This window comes from Mobula birostris, chromosome 6 (genome assembly GCF_030028105.1).
Source record: "Mobula birostris isolate sMobBir1 chromosome 6, sMobBir1.hap1, whole genome shotgun sequence".
In the NCBI taxonomy this organism is placed as follows: domain Eukaryota; kingdom Metazoa; phylum Chordata; class Chondrichthyes; order Myliobatiformes; family Myliobatidae; genus Mobula; species Mobula birostris.
Window position 1 is genome coordinate 93,868,352 of NC_092375.1, and position 14,908 is coordinate 93,883,259.

General features: G+C 41.7%; 1 protein-coding gene across 7 annotated transcripts in view; it reads left to right on the forward strand.

The window, feature by feature from the left end:
* mcf2la (mcf.2 cell line derived transforming sequence-like a) overlaps nucleotides 1–14,908 on the forward strand; it is a 240,729-nt gene that overhangs the window by 152,335 nt on the left and 73,486 nt on the right. For all 7 annotated transcript variants that reach the window (XM_072260875.1, XM_072260874.1, XM_072260873.1 and 4 more), the window contains 4 exons: nucleotides 3,854–4,045; nucleotides 7,186–7,377; nucleotides 8,822–8,987; nucleotides 10,647–10,735. In XM_072260875.1, the coding sequence (XP_072116976.1) occupies nucleotides 3,854–4,045; nucleotides 7,186–7,377; nucleotides 8,822–8,987; nucleotides 10,647–10,735 (639 nt within the window). The remainder of the gene's footprint in view (nucleotides 1–3,853; nucleotides 4,046–7,185; nucleotides 7,378–8,821; nucleotides 8,988–10,646; nucleotides 10,736–14,908) is intronic.

Here is a 14,908-nt window from a genome sequence, read left to right on the forward strand (position 1 = left end):
TTGTGAAAAACTGAGTTTAAATGTATTTGGCTAAGGTGTACGTAAACTTCTGACTTCAACTGTAATAGGCCAGATTTTGCTGAGTGCTTTGAAGATGAAGAATGGCTGCAGAAACTAACCTACTTAGCAGACATTTTTCATCATATGAACCAGTTGAACAAGTCTCTACAAGGCCCTGGAGAAACTGTTTTGACTTCAAGTGACAAGATTTTTGGATTTAAAAGGAAACTGAATCTTTGGAAAAATCATGCTGCAAAAGGAAATCTTGAAATGTTTCCACTGTTGCTTGGGCTTGAGAGTTAGGAAGGATATCAGAAAGTCTTGAGTCTTATTGAAACCACCTAGAAGAACTGCAGAACAAAATTGAGCAGTACTTTTCTTTCCTTTCAACTCAAGTGTATGACTATATGAAGGACCCTTTCACTGAATCTGCTGCTCGGCCTGAGAGCCGGACTTCGAGAAAAGAGGAAGAACTTTGTAAGCTTTACTCTGACCGTGCACTCAAGATGAGATTTACTGATCTGCCCCTGGACAAGTTCTGGATTTCAGTGAAAGAAGCGTATTCTGCCATTCATAGGAAAGCAATGAACATTTTGCTGCAGTTTTCAACTTCTAACATGTGTGAGCAAGCTTTTTCTTGTTTAACAAGCATCAAGAGCAAGGATACAAATCATTTCATTTCAATGAGATGAATGTGAATTCTGTGTGCTTATCAGAATTGAGAAATTTATTATGTTTGCCTCATGAGTTTTTATAATTTATGAAAGAGAAAGAAAGAGTATTTTAAAGAGTAATTTTAAGCTTTACTATCTGTCTTTTTTCAAGAAAGGTTGGCTAAAAATTCATTCTCTACTCAAAAGAGCATTGACAATTATTCTTAGATTATTATATTCTCAACTTACTGATCACGCTAACGTACTGTGAGCTCTAGGTATAATATATTTTATGTAGGGGCTCCCTAAGACCTGAAAAGTATTTCAAGGGTTCTTCCAGGGCAAAAAGGCTGCTCTAGGCCTTTCAATATTTGGTAGGTTTCAATGAGATCCCCAATCATTCTTCTAAACTCCAGCAAGTACACGCTCAAAGCCATCAAACACCCATCATATGTTAACCCTTTCATTCCTGGAATCATCCGCATGAAATTCCTCTGGACCCTCTACAATGGCAGCACATCATTTTTAGATGAAGGACCCAAAACTGCTCATCATACATCAAGTGCAGTCTGATCAATGACTTATGAAGTATCAGTATTACATATTCTACTCCTCTCGAAACAAATGCTAACATTGTATTTGCCTTCCTTACCACCTGCAAATGAACCTTTAGGGAATCCTGCACGAGGACTCCCAAGAGCCTTTGCACTTTTGAATTTTTAAATTTTCACCTCCATAGAAAATAGTCTACTCCTTTATTTCTTCTACCAAAGTGCATGACCATATACTTGCCTACATTACATTGCATCTGCCATTTCTTTTCCCATTCTCCCAATATGTCTAAGTCCTTCTGCAGACCCCGTTTCCTCAACTCTACCGGCCCCTCCATAACTCAGATGTAAGAACAATAATTACAGATAATTACACTGTTTGTTATGAGATACATTTATTAGGTTATTAGATTATGAAGACACGCAGTCCTCTTTTATTGTCATTTGGTAATGCATGCATTAAGAAATGATACATTATTCCTCCGATGTGATATCACAGAAACACAGGACAGACCAAGACTGAAAAACTAACAAAAACCACATAGTTATAACATATAGTTACAACACTGCTATAAAAGATAATTAGATCTAAAAAATGTAAAATAACCTGCAACTTGCCTGTGTTTTCAAAGCCATTGTTCTCCTTCTCCACCTTGGCAAATTTCATTGGATAGGTTTCTTAACATAAATGCTAGACAAGTGTAGAAAGTTGAAGTGAAGAAGTCCTTTGCCAGAGTGCAGTTAAAATATAAGAGAATCTCCTGGGGTGCTGGTCGTTTTTGTGCTTTTGTAAGAATTCCAAACATCCTGACAGTTAATCTAAATTCTGCAATCATCATTTCAATCATCATCGCAATGACAGCACTGAGATGTCAGTAGAAACTGCAGGCTGATGCATGCAGAACCAGTAGTTTCTCAAAAACCTAGCCCATCATATCTTTTTGTGCAATTTGGTACAACAGATCCTCTTGTGAGAGCTCAGTTAAAAGATAACCACGTGGTTATTAGTCTGGAGCTGCAGATAAACCTGAAGGACACCATTGAACTAGATAATTTTTAAAGAATTTGTGCATTTTTTGGTCACCTTTATTGCTTCTAGCCCAGGTTATATAATTAATTAATTTATATGGTGGGATTTGAATTCATAATCCAGGCAAGGTGGCACCAGTGGCCAACAGCGACATCTTGCAGAGAGCTTACAAAACTGCCGGATATTCTTTTTCTTCTTTTGAACTGGGATTCATTGTAGCCTGTAACTTCCCTCTTAAGACTGTATTCTAGAGTCGACTGAACAATCTGGTGCTTCTGCGATCCCCTGGGAGATTCAGCGTAGAGTGCTGCTACTGTTGTCGCTGGGGTTTACGCTGCATTCATTCCTAATGGTGGAGTACAAACCTGTAATTGGCTTGATTACTGTGTGTCGATTAAAGCATCGAGGAAGTTTAAAATTGACGAGGACGTGAGCAGAAACCGAACGGGTATTCAGTGTCGTCTACCGGCCTCCCTCTCGCTACTGCCAGCAAAAGGTGCAGGAATCTTGAGTCCCATGCTGCCACGTTCAGTTGCCTCAGTGGCTCACGGCACATGGCTGTGAACTCACTTTTGGCTGTGCTTTGATGTTTAATGTCCTCAGTGCTGAATGCGCTTTACTATTTGCACAATTTGGTTGTAGCGCTTCAGTATGAAACTGGATCCGCAGCTGCGATCTGAAGCCATCGACGCTGCACTGAGCTGACTGACTCAGTGGCTGTGCCTCGGCAATCCGTAGCTGTGGGCTCACTTTTGGCTATTTTGATATTTAATGTTTTGTGTGTTATTTGCTCGCTTTTTGCTGAAATTTGCAGAATTTGTTCTTTCTCTAGCATGCCCGATGGCCTTGTTGTGTGGGGAGTTTCTTTAAATGGGTTCTACTGTGTTTCTTTGTTTTGTGGCTGTCTGTAAGAAGATGAATCTCAAGGATGTATACTTTATACGTACTTTGATAATAAATGAACTTTAAACTTTGGATCTGTAAAAAGTAAAGATGTTTAAATTCATAAAGTTCAGCTAATAATTGGAGGGAGGAGACAGATATGTAGAATGTTACCCTGCACAGTCTCTTTTACACAGATATTAATTGTTTCCATGGGCTCATGTTTTCATCAGATTGGTTACACTGCTTCCTTATTTCCGACTTTATTGATAGTGAAATCATTCAGGAAAACTAGTAGATAAAATGCTTTTATCATCACGTTGTTTAGTTACCATGTTTCTGTAGGCTTTCTCAAAATCCTTTCAGAAGTTTGTTTTGGACCAAAATCCCACAGGTTTATTTAAGGGAGAGTTAATTATTTGTGCAAGTGAAGATGTATAAATCAGGAGTAGGAGTCGGATATTTGGCCCTTTGAGCCTGATTCACTATTCCATAAGATCATGGCTGATCTGACTGCAAGCTCAACTCTGTGTTCTTGCGAGCTGACAGTAACCTTTCACCTTGTCGATTATGAAATATCTCTCTACGTCTGTCTTAAACATAAACATACATTTGAAATATGTCAATATATGAGAACATAATTTTAAAAAACTAATTTTTGATTTCTGACTTGCTGAATTAGAGGAAAACATCCAAGTTATTGCTTTGTGGAATTCAAATTGCTTGTGTTATAACAGGAAACACTGGACAGAGCTGAGGCCTTGATGGTCCAGGGAGATAAGCTGATAGAGGACAATCACTATGCTGTTGATTCAATACTCCCCAAGTGCAATGAACTTAGACGTGTCTATGACAATCTAGTGAATGGAATACGAATCAAGAAGGAATTGCTTAATCAATCAAAGGAGTTGCACTTACAGCTGGAACAGGTATGCTCACTGATGTATTACGTTAAAAATTATAAATAGGTTACAATCCTGGCATTGAATTTAAGGGAAAATGCTCAAGTTGAATATTTTAGGTGAATAGCATTTAGCATTGGTGGACTTACTGGCATATATCATTCAGAATCCGTTCTCCACATCATCTAAGTTAAATACACATAATTAAGCTGCACATGTATTTTGAAGAATAACTATGAAAACGGTTCCTCATCTACTCCCAGACAAATGGGAAGATGTCTTCATTCAGAGCTTCGATGTGTGGGGAGGAAGTTGGTGATTACATTCTTACTGTTTATTTTTATTTATTTATAAATACAGCGTGGAACAGGCCCAATGAGCCAGTAACCCAACTAGTCTAACCACAGGACAATTTACAATGACTAATTAACCTATTTACCAGGAAATCTTTGGAATGTGGGAGGAAAGCGGAGCACTCGGGGGAAATCCACACGCTCAGGAGAAGGACATATAAACTTCTTACGGACAGCACCAGAACTGAACTCCAAACTCTGACGTAGCATCACGTGATCTACTAGTCCTAGATCCATCTACAAGTTTGCAGCTGATGTCATTGTAGTTGCCGTATCTCAAAAAATGAAGAGTCAGAATACAGGAAGGAGGCGGAGAGTTGGGAGTATGGTGGTATGACAACAACCACACTAATTTGCAGATGGCTACCCTTCTTCTGTGGCTGTGCATCTGATATTTCTGTCAGAGAGGTAGACAAACTTCAGGTTCTTAGGGGTGTATATCACCAATAGCCTGCACTGGTTCAATCATAAGGCCATAAGACATAGGAACAGAATTAGGCTATTCAGCCCATCAAGTCTGCTCCACCATTCCACAGCCACTTGTGGCAATGAATTGCCTGTGTAACAAATTAATCTATGAACAGTATGCAAGGCAAGCTTTCACTGTACCTCAGCACATGCGACCTAAAAAAACAATTCTGTAGAAAATGTTATATTGCTGAGCTGAAGGCTACAGACATCACTGTGTCTAGAACTACCTTTGTATCCAACTAATAGCACAGTACAGAAACCTGGAGGTTGTGCTACCCAGCCCTTCTACATGCTGCCCTTTTGCAGTCTTTACTGGTGACATTTAAAGTGAGACAGAAGTAATTTGCAGGTTTAAAATGGAATTAAAATTATTTTTAACAGTATGTTTCCTCTAATTCTATGTGAAGCTTTCATTCTAAATTCGATGTCTGTTCAATGATTTATTTCCAATGTTTTAATATTTCTGGGTTCATGCCAAAGTTTGTATGTTGGAGGTGGTTTTTCATTCTCAGAGATGCCACAGATTCTCTGAATTCAAGCAGCTCTCAGAAGGGCAGAAAGTTCTACTGACAGGCTGGCTGAACTTCCCTTGGCAATTATAATAACACTGAAGGGCACAATTTCACAGGAAGTTACAGGTCAATAAGATACAGATGATGTGTCCAGCATACTTTATTATAACTTAAATCCTTTTATCAGTATATGGTTCTGTAAAGTGCAAGCAGAGTGTAGTGACACTGATTTAATGGTGGAATTTAGACATTAAACCCATGTAAATCATACTTTTTAATGATCTTTCATGTGTTTAAATTTGATTCCATCTTAGAGTCATAGAGAGCACAGAAACAGGTCCTTCAGCCCATCAAGCATTCATTCTTACACATCCTTCCCTACGCCATTTCATACTTCCCATTTTCCTCCTAACTCTCACGACCCCCACCCCCTCACCACACTGGGGGCAATGTACAGCAGCCAGTTAACCTCCCAACCGGAGGGTTGGGAAATTGCAGCACCCGGGTGAAAGCCGGGCAGTCACAGGGCGATTGTGCAGACTGCATGCAGACAGCACGGAGGGCAGGATTGAACTCAGATCGGTGGAGTAGCAGCTCTGTTAGGTACACTATTGTGCTGACAAGCTGTTCCTGGATTCCTGGAGTTAACTGTTGGTGAAGCAGGGAAAGTAGGTTCCCTGCAGTCGCAGACTTTACAAGGACTTGAACTCCCTACTAAAGAATGTGGTGGAGCACAAACTAGGAAGGTATTCACAACTGTGGGAGTGGACTCCCAGTGTAAACATTGGCCAGTTTGTAGACTTTGAATTCAAAGCCTAGTGGGATGAGACTGGGTAAAGTGTTCACTCTTGATCCGAACCCACCTGCATGTAATTTAGATGGAGGCAGGATGGAAAGCAGGACGAAGGAAAACAAGGATTGAGGGTCAGACTCCTCTCACCGGTTCAGACCCATGCCCTGACTCCCTTAAGTTGTGCTGACAACAATGCACTAGTAGTTCTGTCAGCGCTGTCGGGGCTGCAGCATCACCCAGAACGTTCCCTACATTAAAGACTTCGCCGGAAAGTCCAAGACAGTCAGATACAGGTAATGGGCCTGAAATATTTTAAGTATTACAGTTTTTTTAAATTTAGAGAGACAGCATGGTAACAGGCCCTACTGGCCCAACGAGCCCTCGTTGTCCAATTGCATCGATGTGACCAGGTAACCTGCTAACCTATACATCTTTGGGATACATGAGAAAACTGGAGCACCCGGAGGGGATCCACGTGCTCACAGGGCAGAATGTACAAACTCCTTACAGACAGCAGTGAAAATGATCCAGGACGGCCGCCGCTGTATTAGTGTTACACTAACCACTACGCCACCTTGCTGCCTTCTGCGGAGTTAAACTGCACAGATCTAGGCCCCTCACCCTATCATACCCTTGCTGACCATCGAGTACCTACCTTATACTAATCCCAGTTGTCAGCATCTTGGTCTGCGGCTAAGTAAGGAAGTATGGAAAGCTGGAGGGTCTAACTAACATCTGTACCGAGCATGGAACAAGTTTTGGAGGTAACCTTGTGGTAATGAAATGGGAATATTTTTACCTTGAATTTGCTAGAAATGTTCCAGCGATATTGAAGCAATGGTTTCAATCAAGAAACAACTGATGCCTATGAATTTACATTTATTAGCTGCTGTTTGTCCATGAATTGCAATGCACTCTTTTGAACTTTTACTTTTACAGTTTGATGTTTCCTAATGAGATGCTCCTGTGTAACCAAGAATATCTACCAGCGGTCTCTGGGCTTGGGCTGAGCGTTCTTTTCTCTCCTTATTCCCACAGGCTATGCAATGGTGTGATGCTGGGATTTACCTGCTGGCGTCACAACCTGTCGATAAATGTCAGTCCCAGGATGGGGCAGAGGCTGCCCTGCAGGAGATAGAAAGGTACTTGGACACTGCCACAGGCCAGAAGCTGGAGGACTTGACTAACATCCGCACCAAGTATGGAGCAATTCTTGGAGGTGACCTTATGGTAAGTATATTGGGGTGTAGGACACCACTGAACGGGCAAGGTGATGCTGATTCATTTTACCCATGTAAGTTACATCATTTGTTAATTAATGAAGACTTTTGTTAGCTCTGGTGCAAACTGTAATCTTGAAATAAAGGGTGGGCTTGTATTAAGAATGTTGTAAAACAAAGTATAAAATCCTCCCTAACCTAACTGAGGAAGGGTGTGAGATATCCACTTAAATGATATAATACAAGTGTGAAAACTGAAGAGGAAATGGACTCAATATCAATGAAGGGACTCATTATCACTCAAGATGAAGAGTCTAGACCTGAAATATCAACTCTCCTTTACCCTCCGTAGATGCCGTCTGAGGCACTGAATTCTATGTATTGCTTCAGAGTGTGGCATCTGCCGTCTCTTGTATCTCCGGGTAATCAAAGTCTTGGCTGAGAAGGAAGATTTAATGAGCGTGTTAAAGCGGTAGTGATGTGGTGAAGTGAAGAGTGTTGTGGAGGGTATTTGGGAGCTTGAAGCCTGAAGTGTGGCCTCCAAATAAAATAAAAAATTGAGCAAGAGACCAAAATTTTTGGATTGTAGAGATCTAATTAGCCTGTTAGCTTGGAAAGGAAGGGGTTATGAGGCTATGAAAGTTCCTGAACCAGGATAATAATTTTATAATTGAAGACATTCAAAGCAGAAGCATATCAGCAAGCATAGGCCTAATCGTTAATTCAAGCGTCAGTAATAAAAAATTAAGCAATGGTGTACGGGTGGAATTTTATTCAACAAGCATTGATTCTGGGAAGAAATAGTTTATAACAAGGCTTTGAGTACAGAGAAGGTATTGTACAGTAAGGAATATTTGTGTGATTGGATAGAAAGCAGTTTCCGTGGACTGTCATCTTGTCGTGGTGGAGAAGCTTGTGTGGTCCTGTGATCCCGAGAGTGATACCCTCTGGAGCTATGCTCCTGGTAGGGTCACCATGGCGGTAAGGTCGAGGGTGAGGTCCCTGACAAAGAACAATCCAACCAAGACCTCAACGGTGGAACAGGTGGACAAAGTTACTTTGAACTCAACGGCTGTGAAGGCAGATGAAGGCTGCAACAAATCCATCAGCTCCAATCGTCTTGGTTTCCATGCCATTGGAATCAGTTGGTTGATTTGTGAAGTATCGTGTGCTTCTTGGAGTGCAACATCAAGTACACGTTAAACAAATACACGCACAGGCGTCTCCACTCTGTGGGCCACTTCTCCAGAATGAAGACCATCATCCTCGACCTCGAGGGATAGCCACGACGACGAGAAAGCAGTCAAAACCTGGAGAGCATAATTGTAGCTGAGGCAGGGGAACAGCAAGTGAACTGAGCAGGAAAGAAGGTGAGGATGAAATATGAGGTTTTAGGCAGCAGCCATGGCTTTGTGCTCTCCTACAAGCATAGTGTCTTTTCATTCATTTTGCAGAACCACGTTCTAAAAATCTTCCAAAAGCAGGAGGCAATGGAGCAGATGTTTGAAAAGAGACGAGTGAGCCTAAAGAAGCTGGCTGCAAAGCAAACCCGTCCTGTACAACCAGTAGCTCCCCGGCCAGAAGGGATCCCACGGTCTCCCATTCTCCTCTCCAGGACAGGTACCATTTAGCTTTATCAGAGCTTTTGCCTTAAGAATTCAAAGCCAGTGAAGCACTGGTTAGCATTTGACGTTTGCACAGTTGCACTGCTGTTAACTGCGAAGCTGAGTCCAGATGGGTCAGCTTGGGAGGGAATGTTAGTGATCAGATTTATACAACATGAGGTATTTGTACTCAGTATTTCCAGTACCTCACTAGTAGAGTTTTAACATTCTACTCCTGCTACTACGTCGACTCAGGCCTAGGGGGCCGGGGTTGGGCACACATATCTTTGCCTTACACAGTGCGAAATGAAAGACTGTGTGGTGCGCCACTCCTCACACAGACAGTAGGTGGCTGTTGACTCACAAAGAGTTCATTCGCCCTTTGACAGGTTTTGCTGGGTGCCTACACACCCTCCTCCCTGGTTAACCGAGGTGCACCGGGGCTGTGCTGGTTGGGCCACCGACAACCCACCCCGAGACAGGCAGTACTGGGCTGCATGGTACCTGTAGCAGGGCAAGGCACTAAAGATTCAGATTTCGATAAGTGCAAGAACAATGAAACTTTACAATATTGCAGATGGTGGAAACGTAAAAGTTCTGATGAAGGGTCTTTAACCTAAAATGTTAATTGTAATTCTCTTACCACAGATGTGGCCTGACCTGCTGAGTATTTGCAGTGTTTTCATTTTTATTATAACAAGAAGAATGGTGTGTATTTACACAGCAGCTCAATGTAATAAATCAATCTAAAGCACACTGGGAGAATACTCTCCCCACAGCCATGACCAGATCCTGTACACATGCTTGCTGACAGCCTGCATGTCCTGGTGTGGTCCATTGAACACCCAAATGATCAAAGGACAAATACTACTAGAAACCACTAGCTGGTGTTCTTTCTTTATTGTGTCCTAAACACAACTGTGTAATAAACAAAATATTGCACATGATGAAACTAGGAAGGAGAAACAGAAAGTGCTTAATCCAACCAGTTCCCCTTTGTTGCTCATATCTTCAGCACTTGAGATCCTTCACTTTAAATCGCCCTCATTTCCTCCCCACTTCTCCATGACTCTAACTTTCTTCCACTCTTCAACAGAACCTCCACACACTCATTCAAACCCTCCGTCTCTGAGCAAACTTTTCTATATCCTTGGCTCCCAGGCACCCAGTCCCAGCCACGATCCAGTCACTGACAAGTTGTCTGGTGCTAGTTTAGCCATGCCTCAGCCACCCACACTCAACCAATAGCTGGGAACAGCACTCCAAGTCTTGTTACTGGTTGTGCAACCACACATCCGAGCTGCACACCTGGTACCTGCTCTAGGTTGCATATCTGGTCTCCAATCCAAGCCCTGCACATGGTTCCTGTCCAGGGACACTTGGGTGTGAACCTGACTTGGAGGTACTCAGACATAATCACATGGATGATTGCTTCACACTACTGGTTCCTCAGCCAAGCATATATACCAGATATCCAAGTTTGAGGTTCGACATATTGCTCCTATTCTGGGCAGCACAGCTAGCCCCGATCTCATCCAGACGCCAGCTGCTCTCCTGGCCCCATTCTCTCTGCTCTCCACCAGGGCCCTGCTTCCTACTGAGACAGATAGTTTGTGTTCACATGCTCAATGGAGGAACAACTGTGCTGAATTTAACCTTCATCTTTATCTTTCAGATCACAGAAAAGGAAGTGACCCTAATTCTAGCCACAAAGCAAGTGTCACAGAGGTTAATCCACTTAATAAAAACAGATGTCTTTCAAAGGTACAACCACCTTTGCAGTAAATCTCAAAAGATATTACAATTATTATCTGTGTCATGGTCCAGACTCCAGAGTAGTGTTTGGCTTGTAGTGGGACTAGATGAAAGGGAGTGGTACCGAATGTGGTCAATTTCCTCGATGGCTTTTTCTTCATTTGCTTCCAGATGAACATCCATTCTTTAGAATATGGACATAGAAATGAAAAGTATGGAAGAGGGATTTACTTTTTGTACCTCCCCTCCCCTTGTCGAACAATACAAGGAATCTACTATCTCCATTCTGAATGTAAAACACGTCTTGTCCTTAATTTGCAGAGCTTTACTCTGATACAGTGTGAGAGGATTTGGGAGTAATTTAATGAAGTGTGAAATATTACGTTTTAATAGTTGGTTGGTGTTTTGCCACATCACAGCAGCAAAGGCAAATTAAAATGTTGTTCTCTCTTTCTCCAATTGCCCAAGTTCCAGTTTTCAGATGGTCTTTATTGAGCCAGCTAGATTTCCCAAGAAAGCAGGCAATGAGCCTTTGTAATAAATGCTGTACAGAGGCAAATATGGAGTTACAATCCTGGACATCATTTTTGCCTCAGCCTGCATTCACTATTACTGGTCAGTCCCATTCACCACAGCTGGTGCAAGTAAAAAGTTGTTAATTTCCAACAGATCCTGAAGAATTTCTGAGGGAAACCCATATAATGTGAGGGAGAAATGTTGCTGCCATTGTAGTTTTCTTATTTTGGGTTAAACAATTGCAATATGTTTGTAGTTATGCATAACATTCTGAAATCAAGAGCTTATTTCCTAAGGGGTTCCTTCAAGAAATTCTATCCTGCAAAGTGGTAGTGAAAGACAGGAATCCTTAGCACTGCACCCTCACACATCTCCAAGGAGCAATGACTACACTTCTCCAGGAAGCTGCAGATTCAGTTGTGTCACTTCAAAGATTCAAAGGTTCATTTATTATCAAAGTATACAACTCTGAAATTCTTCTTCTTCAGATAGCCACAAAACCAAGAAAGAATAGAACAGAAGCACACAGTCATCAACCCCCAAATCCCTCTTCCCTGCATAAAGAAGTGAACAAAAATGGAACAACAAAGTGCAACAAGATCAATAATCATTACCTACTAGTGTCCCAGCTGTGGAATTTGCAGTCAGGTTCATTGTAACCCTGATTCTCCATAAGTCAATCAGCAGTTTGTACTCATATTAAATAGTGCTTAATGTCTTGTTACCTGGACAAACAGTTTTGTTTTTTACTTGGGACATCAGGAAGGAACAGGATAGGTTTCTGTGAAGAGAGTGGAGCAATCTCTCAATTCCAGAGCACCACCAGGTGGATCCATACCATTTGAGAAGTCCCTTGACTTGTCTTCAATTGTAAGGCATCCTTCTCATTAGGTTAGTACCCATTTCCCAGACAGACGCCATGATTATTTCAAATTGTACCACTCTGCCATTAGCCCACTCTTTGTCCCTCATATCTAATGAAAGTCAAGCTGCTGAGGTCAAGGCTAACTACAAACTGATATTTCTTGGGTATATGTGTTGGGGGTAAAGTGCGCTGTAACAAATACTAAAAGGCCTGGATAGAATGGACTTGGAAAAGATGTTTCTATTAATAAGGAGAGTCTTACATCTGAGGACACAGCCTCAGAATAAAGGGACATCCCTTTAAAACTGAGATGAGGAGCTGTTTCTTCAGCCAGAAGGTCATGAATCTGTGAAATTTATTGGGTGTACTGAAGGCAGAGGTTGATAGGTTCTTGGTTGGTAAAGGGGTTCAGGGATATAGGAAAAAAGCAAAAGAGTGGTGTTGAGAAAAAAAATCAGCCACAATAGAATGGCGGAGCAAACTGGATGGGCCAAATGGCTTAATTCTGTCCTGCACCTTACGGTTATATGATCCTATAGACATCTTCATGAAATTTTCACACAGTGAACATTTTAAAATTGAGTGCATGAAAGCAGACCCATACGACAAATAACATTCTGGCATTTGCAGGTGTGGAAGGGAATGCATGTCCAGTTTACAATCCAAAAATGGATTTATCTCAATTTTTAGCATCATGAAAGTATCGTTAATCAGAGTGGTAATGGAAAGGGAAAGGGTAAACGATGTCCTAACATAGATCTTTAAAATTATGAATGGTTCTGAAAGGCTTGATGCAGAGAGAATGTTTTCACTTATAGAGAAGAGCACACCTTGAGGGTGTCAACATTACCTAGTAAATTCAATGACTGATGAGAGTATGGAACTCAATCCCATAGCGGGAATGAATAGACCATATGACCATAACACATGGGAGCAGAATTAGGCCATCTGGCCCATCGAGTCTACTCCACCATTCAATCATGGCTGATCCTTTGTTTCTATCTCCTCCTCAACCCCAGTTCCTGGCCTTCTCCCCGCAACCTTTGATGCCATGTCTAATCAAGAACCTATCAATCTCTGCCTTAAATACACTCAATGACCTGGCTTCCACAGCTGTATGTGGCAACAAATTCCACAAATTCACCGCCCTTTGGCTAAAGAAATTTTTCCGCATTCCTGTTTTGAAAGGGAGCCCCTCTATCCTGAGGCTATGTCCTCTTGTCCTAGACTCTCCTACCATGGAAAACATCCTTTCCACAGCTACTCTGTCTAGGCCTTTCAACATTCGAAAGGTTTCGATGAGATCCCTCCTCATCTTTCTGAATTCCAGCGAGTACAGACCCAGAACCATCAAGTGTTCCTCGTATGATAACTCAGACACCCTGAGCCAATAGACTGGTCCTGGACTTATTTCCATTTGGCATAGTTTGCATTTTGCTGTTTGATTGTTGTGGTTTTTGTATTGCTATACTTATGCTCCGTTCTTGGTTGGTGCAGCTGTAATGAAACCCAGTTTCCCTCGGGATCAATAAAGTATCTGTCTGTCTATCTATCTATCTATCTTTCATTTCTGGAATCATCCTTGTGAACCTCCTCTGGACCCCCTCCAATGCCAGCACATCTTTTCTAAGATGAGGAGCCCAAAACTGTTCACAATACTCAAGTTGAGACCTCACCAGTGCCTTATAAAGCCTCAGCATCATATTCTTCTTCTTGTGTTCTAGACCTCTTGAAATGATTGCTAACATGGCATTTTCCTTTCTCACCACCGGCTCAACCTGCAAGTTAACTTTCAGGGTATCCTGCACAAGGACTCCCAGGTTCCTCTGCATCTCAGATACCAGGATTTTCACCCTATTTAGAAAGTAGACCACACATTTATTTCTACTACTAAAGTGCATGACCATGCATTTTATAACATTGTATTTCATTTGCCACTTTCTTGCCTATTCTCCTAATTTGTCCAAGTCCTTCTGCATCCTAGCTGTTTCCTCAACACTACCTGCCCCTCCTCCAATCTTTGTATCATCTGCAAACTTGGCAGCAAAGCCATCTATTGCATCATCTAAATCATTTATATACAGCATAAAAATAAGTGGTCCCAACACCGACCCCTGCAGAACACCACTAGTTACTGGGAGCCAACCAGAAAATAATCCTTTTATTCCCACTTTTATTCCCACTTCCTACCAATCAGCCAATGCTCTAACCGTGTTAGTAACTTTCCTGTAATACCATGGGCTCTTAACTTGGTAAGCAGCCTCATGTGTGGCACTTTGTCAAAGGCCTTCTGAAAGTCCAAATATACAACATCTACTGCATCCCCTTTATTATCCTACTTGTAATCTCCTCAAAGAATTCCAACAGGTTTGTCAGGCAGGATTTACCCTGAAGGAAACCATGCTGACTTTGTCCTATCTTGTCCTTTGTCACCAAGTACTCCATCACCTCATCCTTAACAATTGACTCTAACATCTTCCCAATCACTGAGGTCAGGCTAAGTGGTCTATAATTTCCTTTCTGCTGCCTTCCTCCTTTCTCAAAGAGTGGAGTAACATTTGCAATTTTCCAATCCTCTGGCACCATGCCAGAGTCCAATGATTTTTTTTAAAGATCATTTCTAATGCCATCACAATCTCTAATACTACCTCTTTCAGAACCCTAGGGTTCAGTTCCTCTGGTCTGGGTGACTTATGTATCTCTAGGTCTTTCAGCTTTTTGAGCACCTTCTCCCTTGTAACAGTAACTGGACCCACTTCTCTTCCTTCACAGGCATATTGCTAGTGTCTTCCACAGTGAAG